This window comes from Apium graveolens, chromosome 1 (assembly GCF_009905375.1).
Source record: "Apium graveolens cultivar Ventura chromosome 1, ASM990537v1, whole genome shotgun sequence".
NCBI classification, from domain to species: Eukaryota; Viridiplantae; Streptophyta; class Magnoliopsida; order Apiales; family Apiaceae; genus Apium; species Apium graveolens.
Window position 1 is genome coordinate 158,445,986 of NC_133647.1, and position 15,647 is coordinate 158,461,632.

General features: G+C 38.0%; 1 protein-coding gene across 1 annotated transcript; it reads right to left on the reverse strand.

Annotated features, from left to right (window-relative positions):
• Window positions 1–211: 211 nt before the first annotated feature.
• Window positions 212–2,521, reverse strand: LOC141708644 (uncharacterized). Its single transcript, XM_074512380.1, has 3 exons — window positions 1,544–2,521; window positions 648–880; window positions 212–527 (listed from the first exon to the last, which is right to left on the reverse strand). The coding sequence occupies exons 1-3, from the start codon at window positions 2,519–2,521 to the stop codon at window positions 212–214; spliced, it is 1,527 nt and encodes a 508-aa protein (XP_074368481.1).
• Between the last annotated feature and the right edge of the window lie 13,126 nt (window positions 2,522–15,647).

Genomic DNA, 15,647 nt, shown 5'->3' on the forward strand with positions numbered 1-15,647 from the left:
AAAAAAACATCTATTATATTCACTCACAAGAATACTTACCGAAAAGATATGGTTTTACAAGAACGAAAACTGAACTTACATTATATAAGGAAATACTTCATAATTGTTTAACAGGATAGTTAAATGTGCCTCATCTCGCTCTTTCTCTTCGACTTCCTTCATCTTCACAACGGATAATGGACCAGAAAGCCTGACTTGGTCTTTGGGAACACTAGCTATTTTGCAAACTCTCTTTAAGAAACTCGGTGCAGAATTCTACTGATTCCTCACCAAGATAACTTTCGGCGATACAACCTTCCGGATGATAACGGTTTCTAACATAACTCTTCATCACTTTATTAAACCATTCAAATGCATACATCCACCTATAGCACACTGGTCCACACAAACGCAATTCCCAAACCAAGTGGACTATGAGATGTTTCATAACATCAAAAAATGAGGCATGAAAATTTTTTTCAAGCTCACACAAGGTCAATATCACATCTGACTGTAGTTTATCTAGTTTCGAAACATCGACTACTTTGCTGCACAAGGAGTTGAAAAAGAAACACAATCATATTATTGTGACCCTAACATATTTCGAAAGAACGGATCGAATTGCAACCGGGAGCAACTGTTGGAGGAGGATGTGGCAGTCATGGGACTTCAGCCCATAAATCTTTAAATCAGCCATGGACACGCAGTTTTTAATGTTCGATGCATGTCCATAAGGAAGTTTCATATTCAAGAATGACGACAATATTGTTCTTTTTTCAGCCTTTGATAAAGTAAAAGCAGAAGGAGGCAAGTAGGTTTTCTTTTCTCCTACTTGTGGAGCTAAATCAGCCCTAACACCCATGTCAAGCATATCACGATGAGATGCCTCGTTATCTTTTGACTTGGCCACATATTTAACAGTGTCCCCATTAGATTATCACACACATTCTTCTCGATGTGCATAACATCAAGACAGTGATGAACGTGGTGAAACTTCCAATATTCTAACTTGAAAAAAATAGACTTTTTCTTCCACGGACAATCAACCTTTTTGGACTTCTTTACTTCCTTGCCATAAGAAAATTTAATCTGTTCCTGTTGTGCTAACTTCACCAAAAAGGGGTGGACGTGGTCGCCGAAGCTCTTGTTCGCCGTTAAAAGCCAACTTTTGTCTCCTATAGGGGTGATGGTCAGCCAAATAATGATGATGGTCTTGATAAAACATTTTTTTACTATGACTTAAATATTTGGCAACGGTGTCGTCACCACATATGGGACAGCTCTTGTAACCCTTATTAACACAACCGGACAGATTTGCATATCCAGGAAAGTCATTTATGGTCCACATCAAAACCGCTTTTAAAGTAAAATAGGATTTACTATAAGCGTCATAGACATTTGGTTCACCTTCTACCCAAAGCTTCTTCAAATCATCGATCAACGGCTATAAGTATACGTCAATATCATTTCCCGGCTCGTGCGGACCAGAAATTAATATTGATAACATTATAAACTTCCTCTTCATGCATAACCATGGAGGAAGATTATAAGCTACCAATACTACCTGCCAGCAGTTATACCTATTGCTTAGGCCATTATTAAATGGGTTTATACCATCTGCTCCTAAAGCTAATCGAAGGTTTCTTGGATCATTAGCAAATGAAGGCCACCGATAATCAATATTCCTCCATGAAGGAGAGTCGGCCGGATGCCGCATCTGACCATCATTTGACTGTTGTTTTGAATGCCAAATCAACTGTTCAGCGGTATCAGGAGATTTAAATATTCTTTTAAACCTAGAAATGATAGGAAAATACCACATAACCTTGGCTGGACTATTTACCCTAAGTTTACCATCTTTCGCAACCTTCCAGCGAGATAAACGACATTTAGGACACTCAGATGCATTAAGATTTATACCCCTGTAGAGTATACAGTTGTTTGGACATGCATGAAATTTAATGTACTCGAGGCCCAAGTCAGATAAGGTTTTCTTTGCCTCATACGCATTAACCGGTAATACATGATCTTGAGGAAAAAAAGAACCAACAGAAGTGAGAAGATCAGTGAAGGCGTTATCGCTAATACCAAACCTAGATTTCCAATTATGTAGCTTTAACATTGACTCTAACTTTGTACATTCACTGCCCTTATACAAAGGTTGTTCTGCATCAGCTACAAACCTATTGAAGTCATACGAATCATGATCGTCCGAATTATAAGCAGCTTCACAAACGTCAATAGTTTCGGATTGAGCATTTTGCTCCTTAGGTAGAAATGTACTACCGGCAGATGACCTAACACTCTTATAACTAGTTTCTCCATGCCAAATCCAATCAGTATACCCCAAACTAAAACCTTTTTCATATAAATGACCCCGTATTACTTTTACGTTATATTTCCTAAAATTATCGCAATGCCCACAAGGACAAGGGATGTTCTTAGGATCCTTTGAGTTCTCTTCTGCAAATATTAAGAAACTTTCAACACCTATCTCATATTCTAAAGAATCCCTGTCTTTGAAAATCCACGACTTGTCCATTTATTTTTAAGACAAACAGCAACCTAGCAACCTACATGTTTGTCATTTCAAACATTAAGAAGTAACGCTTAGTTGTTTACTTATTTAGGATTAAACATAATTAAACATATAAATTAATTATGCATATAAATTAAACATACGAATGCTTGTAATATGAATGTTTGTAATACGAATGCTTGTAACACGCATAATTAAACATATAAATTAATTATTATAACTACATATATTTACACATATACAATTCCACACCTAAACTAAACAAGAACATAAACTAAACAGGATCCATACACATGCATCTATTAAAATTAAACAAGAACATGCATTAAATTAACAAAACATAAAATTAACACATGAAACAAGAACAGGCATTAAACACATAAAAAAAGAACAGGCATTAAACACATGCATCTATTAAAGTAACAAAAAATACACATGCATGTGAAATCTTACCTAATCGAGCAAACCCCCTTCAAGTTTAACCAAACCAAGCTCCAGAGACCGACATGTACAAACAAACTCGATTAAAATCAATACATAAAATTTGAAATTAAATTCGAAAAAAACTTACTTTTCACACATTAATCGAGTAGTCCACACTTCCTTCAAGGCTTTTTAGCACAATCGACCTCGATTTATGAATTAATCGAATTTAATTCATATAAATTTAGGGGTTTGAGGTTAAAGAGAGGGAAAAGTAAGTTTTAGGTTAAAGAGACAGTGAGAGATGAGAGAGAAAAGAGAAGAGAGAAGAGAGACAAGATAGTAAGAGAGAAGAGAGAATGAGAGAGAGAGAGAACGAGAGAGAGAGAGAGAGAGAGAGAGAGGGAGAGAGAGAGAGAGAGAGAATGGGGGAGAGAGAGAGAGAGAGAGAAGAAAGAATGAGAGAGCTGAGAGAGAGAGCAGAGAAGGGGAAACGGTTTTGTTTAATGGGGAAACCGAAAATATAAAAAAATTGGTTAAGGGGGAATTTTTTGGTGTATTAACGGGGGAAAGAAAGAAGCGGGCATTTTTTATTTTTTTAAAAAACGATTATAGACATCGGTTGGTTTAGATACTGATGTCTTACAACACCTTTAACATCGATTTGAAAGCAACCGATGTTAAAACTGCTTTTAACATCGGTGACATTTCTAACCGATGTTAAAGGGGTGATGTCGTAGGCACTATTTCTAGTAGTGCTTCTATGCCTATAAATGCTTTGTCTACACAGAATATGAATGCACAAATTGCTAATATGCCATTTGCACCTAATCCTTATTATGCTGCATTTAGTATGCCTCAAATGCCATTTAGCATGCCCTACTGGAATAACATGTTTGCTAATAGCATGCCATTTCCTATTAATTAAAATGTGCATGATAATTCTGTTTTAATGAATGGTTTCAAAGGTCCAACTCAGATGACTAAGGATGAATCTGATATCCCCAAGTCAAATGAGATCAAACCTAAGAAACATAAGAAGAAAGCTAACAAGACAGGACCCAAAGAAACTTGGGTACCAAAATCAACTTGATTTGATTTTAATGTGTGTAGGGAAACAGAAAGAATATGTGGTACTTGGAAAGTGGTTGTTCAAGACACATGACTGGTGATTCTACCCTGCTCACAGAGTTCAAGGAGAGAGCTGGCCCAAGTATTACTTTTGGAGATGACAGCAAGGGTTATACTGTGGGATATGGCTTGATTTCAAAAGATAATGTCATCATTGAGGAGGTTGCCTTAGTGGATGGTCTCAAGCACAATTTGTTGAGTATCAGCCAGTTGTGTGATAAAGGCAATTCAGTAACCTTCAACTTAGAAGTCTGTGTTGTGACAAACAAGAGGAGCAACAAAGTGGTTCTCACTGGAGTGAGAAAAGGAAATGTGTACCTAGCTGACTTCAACTCATCAAATGCAGAATCTATTACTTGTCTTCTCAGTAAAGCAAGTAAAGATGAAAGTTGGCTATGGCACAAGAAGCTATCTCATCTAAACTTCAAGACCATGAATGAGCTGGTAAAGAAAGAACTGGTTAGAGGTATTCCTCAAGTGGAGTTTTCTAAGGATGGACTGTGTGATGCTTGCCAAAAGGGTAAACAAATCAAAGCATCATTCAGAAAGAAGCTTGATTTAACAATTGAATAACCTTTACAACTGCTACACATGGATTTATTTGGACCAGTCAATGTGTTGTCCATCTCAAGGAAAAGATTTTGCCTAGTGATTGTAGATGATTTCTCAAAGTTCTCTTGGACATATTTCCTTAAGTCTAAAGATGAGGCTAGTGAAATCATCATCAATCACATAAGGCAAGTCAACAATCATCCTGATTTCAAAGTTAGAAGAATCAGGAGTGACAATGGAACTGAGTTCAAGAATTCTGTCATGAGAGCATTATGTGAAGAAAATGGGATTTTGCATGAGTTTTCAGCAGCAAGAACTCCACAACAAAATGGAGTAGTAGAAAGAAAGAACAGATCACTTATTGAAGCTTCAAGGATAATGCTTGAAGAATCTAATTTATCAACATATTTCTGGGCTGAAGCTGTAAATACTGCATGCTACACTCAGAATATTTCTTTGGTTAATCAAGCAAAATGCATGACTCCCTACCAATTTTTCAAGAATAAGAAGCCAACTCTAAATTTTCTTCATGTTTTTGGCTGCAAATGTTATATCTTGAGAAATCAAACTGATCAGAATGGGAAGTTTGATGCTAAAGCAGATGAAGAAATTTTTGTTGGATATGTTGTTGGTAAATACAAAGTCTACAATCTGAAAACCAACATTGTTGTGGAATCAATACATGTTGTGTTTGATGATAAAAGATTGAAGGACTACAAGATGGAGATTACCATGAGAGCCTCAAATTTGACAATGTGGAGATGGTTAGTGATGATGAAAGTGATCAAGAAACGGTATCAAAGAATAATGCAGAAAAATCTACCACCAATGAAGCACAAAATTCAACATATGTCGAGTTGCAAAATGCTTCATCCATCAGGAGACAATCTGCTTTATCCGTCGGGAGACAATCAGCTTCATCCGTCGGTACTCAAAATTCACCATTCGTCGGGTCATCAAAAAGAGCTGAAAGTCAGAATAGATCACTTGCATAAAATTCTCCTCTCTCAAATCAAAGATTCACAAACTAAGGGGGAGTTTCTACTAATCAAAACTCAATCACACATCAAGACAACAATGAGGCATCTTCATCTAGAGCTAATCTACCTCAATAAGGGAAATGGACAAAGGATCACCCCTTTGAGCTCATAATTGGTGATGTATCTTCTAGAGTTCAAACAAGGAGAGCAACTCAAGAAGAATGTCTATATAGAAGCTTCCTTTCTAAGAAAGAACCAAAGAAGGTAGAAGAAGCTTTGTTGAATCCTGATTGGATTTTAGCTATGCAGGAAGAGCTAAACCAATTTGAAAGGAACAATGTTTGGAAGCTGGTACCCAAGCCTAAAGGGAAGAATCCTATAGACACCAAATGGGTATTCAGAAACAAGATGGATGAAAATGGCATAGTAGTCAGGAACAAAGCTAGATTGGTTGTTAAGGGCTATTGTCAACAAGAAGGAATAGATTTTGATGAAAACTTTGCTCCTGTTGCAAGACTTGAAGCCATCAGAATTTTTTTAGCCTATGCAGCCCATGCCAATTTCAAGGTCTATCAAATGGATATCAAGAGTGCCTTTCTAAATGGAGATTTGGAGGAGGAAGTCTATGTCAGTCAGCCTCCTGGTTTTGAAGATCCAAATCTACCTGATCATGTATACTATCTTTTGAAAGCACTCTATGGATTGAAGCAAGCACCTAGAGCCTGGTATGATACTTTGTCAAAGTTTCTTTTAGAGAATCACTTCACTAGAGGTACTATAGACAAAACCTTATTCTTTAGAAATTTTAATGGTTCTAGCATACTTGTTCAAATCTATGTATATGACATTATTTTTGGCTCTACAGATGAAAAACTTTGCAAAAAGTTTGCCAAATTGATGCAAAGTAAGTATGAAATGAGCATGATGGGAGAACTAACTTACTTTCTTGGTTTGCAAGTTAAGCAAGTTAGTGATGGAATATTCATTAGTCAAACTAAATACATTTATGATCTTTTAAAGAAGTTTGATCTAATGGATTGCACATCTGCAAAAACTCTCATGGCCACTGCAACTAAGCTTGAATTAAACAGTACTGAAAAGTTTGTGGATATTTCAAGTTATAGGGGCATGGTTGGCTCACTTCTGTACTTAACAGCTAGTAGGCCAGATATAATGTTTGCTACATATCTTTGTGCTAGATTTCAGGCTGATCCTAGAGAATCTCACTTAGTAGCTATTAAGAGAATTTTCAGATATCTCAAGGGAGCACCAAAACTTGGCATTTGGTACCCTAGAGATTCTGGTTTTTATCTAACTGGTTATTCAGATGCAGATTATGCAGGTTGTAGAATTGATAGAAAAAGTACAACATGAACCTGTCAATTTCTAGAAAACAAGCTTGTGTCCTGGTTCAGTAAAAAGCAAAATTCAGTTTCTACTTCTACAGCTGAAGCTAAATATATTGCTGTTGGCAGTTGCTATGCACAGATTTTGTGGATGAAAAACCAATTGCTAGACTATGGTCTGTAAGTGGAAAGAATTCCTAATTTTTATGATAACACAAGTGCAATTGCCATCACTGAAAATCCAGTACAACATTCAAGAACAAAGCATATAGACATCAAGTACCACTTCATAAGGGAACATGTGATGAATGGTACTGTGGAACTATATTTTGTTCCAAGTGAAAAATAGCTTATAGATATATTTACCAAGCCACTGGATGAATCCACATTTTCAAGGTTGGTAAGTGAGTTAGGTATGCTTAATTACTCTTGAATCTTTTCAGATAATTTGCAATTGTAATGCAGGCAGAAATTTAATTGATTTTTCAGTCTTGGATGAAATTTTGGCTAAGTCAAATTTTACATCTCGACGGATGATCATTATCCATCGAGCTTGATCATCCGTCAGTATACAATTTGTTAATAAAAACAAATATTTTTCTGGAATATTTTATGTCTCGACGGGTAACTGATTTATCCTCATCCGTCGAATTGTCTTATTCTTAGCCGTTGATTCTCTGAACATTATCCATCGAGTATACTTACAGTTTGCAAGCATAACATGACGGATAATTGATGGAATTTTTACAGTTTATTTTTAAACGGCTATTTTGGGCAATTCTTATTGGTTACTTTATTTTACTTTATTATTTTTGACAGTTATTTTTGAGATAGTATAAAAGCATAATTCATTTCCATTACTTTTCTTTTATCATTCTCAAATTATCTGCTCTAACTTCTCTCTTTCTCAAAAGCAATTATCATCTCTCTCTCTCTGTAATTTTCACTCTCTAACAATGGCACCAGTCATCAAGATCATGTCTCAAACTGGATTTATCTATGAAAAGAACAACTTTACGGCTCTAGTGAACAAGGGGATTCAGCAGTCTGGCGACTACCACAAAATGATGGATTTTGTGAAGAACTGCAAACTCAACTATGCCATGCTGGAATCACCCACCATTTACTGTGAGGTTGTTGAAGAAATGTGGACGACTGCAACATACAACTCAATTGATAAGACTATCACTTTCACTATTAAAGGTAAGGAATTCTGTGTTAATAGTGATATTGTTAAAGCATGCTTCAAGTTTCCTGATAATACTGTCACTACTCCATACAAAGACACTGATATTGTTAATATGCTTAATTCCATGGGCTATGCACTCTCTACTTCTAAATTAAGTGAAATTAGGAGGTTGGGTCTTAGGAAGGAATGGAGTTATCTGTGTGATGTAGTCACTAAATTATTTTCTGGTAAAATTAGCAATTTTGATTCAGTTAATATCTCTATGATCAACATGCTTTACATGCTAGTGACTGATAAATTTTTCAACTTTAGTGATCTAGACATATTTGAGTTGTGGTTTAAGTTAGGGGAGCTGAATAAGAGGGGTAAAAATGTTTACTATGCTAGATTTTTAATGATACTTGCTAACCACCTCTCTGGGGATATTGTGCTTGAGAACCCAACCAACAAGTAAGATTGTTGGGTTCAAGAAAGGAGAATCATTGCAGATTTAAACAGGGCAAACCATCACAAAGAGGTGCCACTCTTCTACTTCCCAGTAATGGAAGCACCTCAGGTAAGTGAGGTAATTTCCACTGTCTCTACTCTTCCAACCTCACAAACTTCTTTGCATTCTAGTGTAGCTATGGCAACTGTGTCTGTTAGGCACAAAGCATGTGCTAATAATTCACGCAAGTATACACGTTCGCAAGTAATATAGAATGATTTCTAGTTCGTTCCCACAGAGACTCTGACTAATTATGTTCAATTAACACTTACTCACCAATGTATGATTACTTCTCAATGTCAAGACAATAACACTTAAGGTTGATTAACTAATTATTAACTACGATTAACTACGAGAATAAAACACTTAAATTAACACTTGAATTAATAATATTAAACACACATGAGATCATAACTTTATTACTACTTCAATCAATAGTTATTGTTATTACCCTTAGCATATAACGGTGATGATATTAATCAAACAACACGAAACTGATAATAGCCAACTTTTGTTACACAAGTACCATTCTACCAAGCATCCATAATTAAGATAGAAGTTGAATAGGCATCAATTATGTTGAGACCCTATATGTCTACAGAATTTGACAAAATATTGATTTAAGTGCAAGTTATTTATTATGATTACACATGGCAAGTAAAACGGTTAGAGTTACCCACTAATCATGCATACAATACATGAACCTATGCTAGCATGGCAAGTTCTAAATCTCAAGATTCACTGTCACTTCACAAGAGATTAACAGGCTATCTTATATGTTCACGACGCACATAAGACGAATAAGCACAACCTATGCTAGATATCATATAATCATCACATACCAAGGTATTAAACAATTAACTAAAGAAATCCATAGTAAATCCGCTACGACCCCATAATCACGATTAGCCCATGATAGAACTCATCGTCACCATGGGTTCATATGAAAACATGATAATAACACAACGATATAAACTAATAAAAATACTTATTAAAACCAGAGTACGTCTCAAGAGTATTAAGGTTCAAAGTAAAGAAAACTAGCATCCACTATTACAACGAATAAAAGAATCACAAGATAACATATGCTTCCTCTTCTTCGTTGTGGTGTGCTAAAACTGTCTTCTTAGTCTTCTCTCCTTGCTCCTTGATTGTTACTTCTTGTTGTGAAACGTCTCTCAAGATTACTTATATAGAAGTCCACAAGAAACAGCGTCGTCAGAAGCCCAATAGAAATCTAATTATAGAAATCCAGATTCTAAAAATACGACCCCAGGAGGCTGCCTCAGTTCCCAGGCGGCCGCCTCAGTTCCCAGGCGGGCGCCTGCATCTCCAGGCGGTCGCCCCACATCCCAGGCGGGCGCCTGCACAATTTCTGGAAAAATTCACTTTTTGCTCCTGATTTTGCTGAATTCTCCGCACAACTCCCCGCAACTGGTTCCAAGTACTTTCCTAGGCTTATTATGATGCAATCTCCCTAATTACGCAAGTTATACCCTGAAATGCAAATACACTAGAAAAATGCATCAAATACACAAAATACTTAATTTCAAGACATCAATTCAAGCCATTATAAGACGTTCTAAGTGGTATAAATGCCACTTATCACACCCCCAAACTTAAATCGATGCTTGTCCTCAAGCGTCACAGACTCAAAAACAAAATAAAAACATGCATGAATGCAAACTACATGAAATGCAGCGATCCCCATCGCAATGACTAAACCAACCAACACATGACATCTCAACAAATACAATTAGGCAACTAAAGATCAATCAAATCACGCAAGCTAACATACAACTAGAAACGTGGTGTGTGCGAATGCTTAACAGATATGCTTCGAAACTAGATCAATTATACGAAGAATATATTCTAGACACAAAATGACTTATAACACTTCAAGATCACTGGAGCTTATTACGGAATCATGCTTTTATTCAACACAATAAATAAATGCTTATTTGATCGTGCAATGAGTGAGGTCCACAAAAAACTTATGCAATGGCATCCATTTAGCGAGCGTTAGGTTAGCGGATCCCAGACTATAAAAGCCTTAGGTCACTAGGCACAAAGTCCCCTAAGAACTTAATAACTCAAATACCAAAGAGCTCACTCGTGATCAATTATACATTAAACCATACTTTTTTTCCTTTTTTTTCTTTTTTTTCTTTTTTCTTTCAATTTCTGAGCAAGTACGTTTCGCTCCATCTTGCTCAACCCTAGACTACTCGCATACAATACGAGCCGGCTACTAGCCATTTGACGCCTAGCCACGACTAGCAATGAATTCTAATTTTTACTCCAATTTTATCTTTTCATGCCTTTTATCATTAAGAGCCTATCATACATTCTAAACATAAGCAATAGATTAACCTCAAAAAACATCAAACTATGACAACAATCTAGTCCTTAAGCATACTCTAAGATTTAGTGAAATTACAAGTGTTTCTAGCATGCATGCCAACCTAACAAGATTCAACATCACTCTACCGCTATCACTACACTCGCATCAATATCACATATCAATTGGTAAAGCCACACAAAAGGGATCATGGTATATGTATGAGCAATATGACATGATAAATAAAGCTATAAAATAAAAAAAACTATATGGCAAAAATATGCAACTATATGAACTAAACTATCATGAATATGTAACTACATGACACACACAAATATGTTCCTTAACTACCACACCCAAAGTTAAAATCTTCATTATCCTCAGTGAAGGTAATAGAAAGGAACACAGGGTATACCTACTCGGAGAAATCATCATTATCATCACCCTCAGAAGGTGGAGTGTCAGGAGGCGGATAAGCAAAATCCTCACCAAAAATGGGCCACTGGATGTCAGCTCCAAGGCCTCTGAAAGCAGTCCCAAGTGCTAGGGTGAGCTCCTGCGCAAACCTACTCTGTGACTCATACATCGCATTCATCCTCCTAGAAAGCCTCATGTACTAGACATCAGCCAAACCTGAACCATCAGCTCTCTGGGCTCTAGAAGAACCTGCCTCGCCATGAGCCTGACTGGGCCTAGCCATCGTAGCACCAGTTGTTGGACGTCCTCCTGGAAGACAATATCCCAAACCATGCTCCTCGGGCTCTCCACCCGTCCACTCCTGCATCGCATTCAGCGTTGATGAATCAATAGGAGCGGCTGGCATCTGCAGCTGCTCATAAGAATGCCAATGGACTCCAACTGCCTTACACAGCTTCGTGATAACAGAGGCATACGGGATGTTGTTATGCGTCCTCCCCCTCAAAAACTTCAAAATCCCTTGGTAGATGAACTCACCAAGGTCCATATAATACTCCTCATTCGGAATCCCCCACAACAACCTGGCTCTCTCAACTGTGACCTCATGTGCATGCGAAGAAGGCAAAATATTAGCACAAATAAAGGTATTCCATGCACGGGCATACCTGTTCATCGCAACAGCCAGAAAAAACGATACTCGTTAGATCCCGTCTTAAACTTCCACACCGTGCCCGGCTGACAGAGAGTAGCAATAATCAAATCCGAGTAAAAATCCTCAGGGGTCTTCTCTTTCCAATTCTCCTCCTGGGGCTTCCTTTGTCGCTGCCCAATAACACAGCGAATCGCCTCAGGCTGATAATCAACAGTAAGCCCATGAACAATAGTATACCCATTCTTGTCGGCCTTGGCGTTTGCATAGAACTCGCGAACAACACTCATCAGGACCACCTCAGATGACTCGTAAAAAGTAATTCAACCCTTCACTGCAATCATCGGCAATAACTCATCATCCCTCCCCGATGGCAAAAATCCCCTCTCCTTCAAAATCGGCTTAGTCAGAAGCCTAGCATACTCCTCCTCAGCAGCCCTATCCACCAATCAGGGCCTCGTAGCAGTACCCCTTGAAGAATCAGCAGTCAGAATGGTGTTGCTGCTATAAACAGTTCGAGATCTCTTTGGGGTCATTGAAACTGAGAATAAGAGTTGTAGAGTTGTGTTTTGTGTGTAGGAAAGGGTTTGTAAGTTGAAAGTATATGGGAGTGTATATGGAGAGGTTGTGTGTATATATAGGGTAAGATTAGGGTTAGAATTAGAGTAGGAGTGGGGTTTGTGGGTGATAGGGAGATGGAAATCGTGGGTAATGGGGTTTGTAATGCTGTGGTATTCTGTTTTTGTGTTTTTTTCTATTTTTTTTATAAGGCTGAAACAATTTTTCAAACAGTCGGTCTCCAGAAGGTCGCCTGGAAGCGGCCGCCTGGAACTAGCAGGCGGACGCCTGCAGGGTTCCTGGAAGAAATTTTTTCTGCCTTCAATTTTCTGGGTTTTTTTGGGTTTTTGGATAGAGTACTAAATTCTAAGGGTTCCTATGGTCTCATATCTTGGGTTGCCTCCCAAGAAGCACTTCTTTTACGTCATTAGCTTGACGTAGAGTAGTTCGATCAAGTTGACAATAAAATGGCAGTAACCACTTCCCGGTTTGCCGTATCCCGATAATAGTGCTTCAATCTCTAACCATTTACTTTGAATGCTTGGCTCGGATCGTTCTCAAAAATCTCTACCGCTCCATGTGGAAACACAGTTTTGACGATAAATGGTCCAGACCACCTTGATTTCAACTTTCCAGGAAAAAGTCAGAGACGAGAGTTGAATAAAAGAACTTGTTGCCCCGACACAAATGACTGAGGAGATAACTTCCTGTCATGCCACCTTTTTACTTTTTCCTTGTACATTTTATTGTTCTTGTACGCTTGAAGTCGAAATTCATTAAGTTCATTTAACTGAAGCATTCGCTTCTTCCCAGCTGCATCTAGATCAAGGTTTAACTTCTTCAATGCCCAATAAGCCTTATGCTAAAGCTCCGCAGGTAAATGACATCCCTTACCATAGACAAGTTGAAACGGGGACATCTCAAGTGGAGTCTTGTATGTTGTTCTATAAGCCCAAACAGCTTTATCGAGCTTCAAAGAACAATCTTTCCTTGACGGACAAACAACTTTCTCTAGAATACGCTTGATCTCTGTATTAGACACTTCAGCTTGACCATTAGTTTGCGGATGATAGGCAGTAGCAATACGATGATTCACATTGTAGCGCTGCATCATAGAAGTGAACTTACGATTGCAGAAATGTGACCCCTCATCACTTATGATAACTCATGGAGTTCCAAACCTTGTGAATATCTGCTTATGAAGAAAACTCAACACTACCTTTGCATCATTCGTCGGTAGATCCTTGACTTCTACCCTTTTCGAGACATAATCGACTGCCAGCAAGATGTACTGATTATTGCAGGACGAGATAAATGGTCCCATGAAATCGATTCCCCAAACATCGAAGACCTCAACTTCAAGCATCACATTTAAAGGCATATCATGCTTACGAGTAAGATTCCCAACTCTTTGGCAACGATCACACCTTAAAACAAACTGATGTGCATCCTTAAACAATATAGGCCAGAAAAAACCTGCTTGAAGAATACGAGCTGATGTCTTTTCACCACCATAATGTCCACCATAAACTGTGGAATGACAGTCTCGTAATATCCCCTCCGTCTCACAGAATGGGATACATCTTCCGATGATCTGGTCAGCTCATTGTCTAAATAAATATGGTTCATCCCACATGTACCACTTCACCTCATGCAGAAACTTCTTCTTTTGAGCCGCATTCATAATAGGAGACATTCTATTGCTTACAAGATAGTTCACAATGTCTGCGAACCATGGCTCTTCCTCTTGAACTGTGAACAACTGCTCATCCGGAAAAGATTCATTGATCAATGTCTTATCATGTGAAGTAGAATCGGGATTCTCCAATCTAGAGAGATGGTCAGCTACTTGATTTTTAGTACCTTTTCGATCCTTGATCTCTATCTCAAATTCCTGTAGCTAGAGCACCCAACGAATAAGTCTAGGCTTCGAATCCTTCTTTGAGACCAGATAGCGAATGGCAACGTGATCAGTGAATACTATCACCTTTGTCCCAAGTAGATAAGATCGAAATTTTTCGAAACCAAAAACTATAGCCAAGAGCTCCTTCTCAGTAGTGGTGTAGTTCATTTGAGCTCCATTTAGCGTCTTACTAGCATAGTAGACCACGTGAAAGATATTATTCTTGCGATGCCCAAGAACTGCTCCCACTGCATAATCACTTGCATCGCACATCATCTCAAAAGGTTCTGTCCAATCAGGTGCCGTAATAACTGGTGTAGTTATTAAACTCTTCTTAAGAGTCTCGAATGCTGTCAAGCATTCATCATCAAATTTGAAAGGCACATCTTTCTCGAGCAAGTTATACAACGACTTAGATATCTTAGAGAAGTCCTTGATGAAACGCCGATAAAAACCCGCATGACCAAGAAAACTACGGATTCCTTTAACAGAGATAGGTGGCGGAAGATTTTCAATGACCCCCACCTTGGTTTTATCCACCTCAAGGCCTTTGCTAGAGACTTTATGCCCAAGAATGATGCCATGTTGTACCATGAAGTGAAATTTTTCCCAATTGAGCACTAAATTAGTTTCCACACACCTTTTGAGCACCGGACGAAGATTATACAAACATTAATCAAATGAATGTCCAAAGACGGAGAAGTCATCCATGAACACTTCGACATTACTTCCAAACATATCAGAGAATATAACCATCATGCATCTCTGAAAAGTGGCAGGTGCACCACATAAGCCAGAAGAAACTCTGCAAAAAGCAAACGTGCCAAATGAACAAGTGAAAGTAGTCTTTTCTTGATCTTATGGTGCAATGCAAATCTGATTGTAACCCGAATAGCCATCCAGAAGACAATAATACTCATGACCAGCCAACCTGTCAAACATCTGATCAATAAATGGAAGAGGGAAGTGATCCTTCCTCATGGCTTTATTCACCTTCCTTAGTCCATGCATACCCTCTATCCTGTGACTGTTCGAGTGGGGATGAGCTCGTTCTTCTCATTTGCTACCATAGTAATACCTCCGTACACATTGCACGGGGCTCACCCAAGAACTGTCAGAAATAGGATATATGATTCCTGCATCCAGCCACTTT

What these genes read in the sequence shown, in the direction of transcription:
- LOC141708644 (XM_074512380.1), bottom strand. Translation starts at nt 2,521, where the DNA reads ATGGACAAGTCGTGGATTTTCAAAGACAGGGATTCTTTAGAATATGAG. An exon ending in ATAGGTATAACTGCTGGCAG is followed by an intron (nt 881 to 1,543) that starts GTAGTATTGGTA and finishes TATGTGGCCAAG; the next exon opens with TCAAAAGATAACGAGGCATC. An exon ending in TTAAAGATTTATGGGCTGAA is followed by an intron (nt 528 to 647) that starts GTCCCATGACTG and finishes CTCCTTGTGCAG; the next exon opens with CAAAGTAGTCGATGTTTCGA.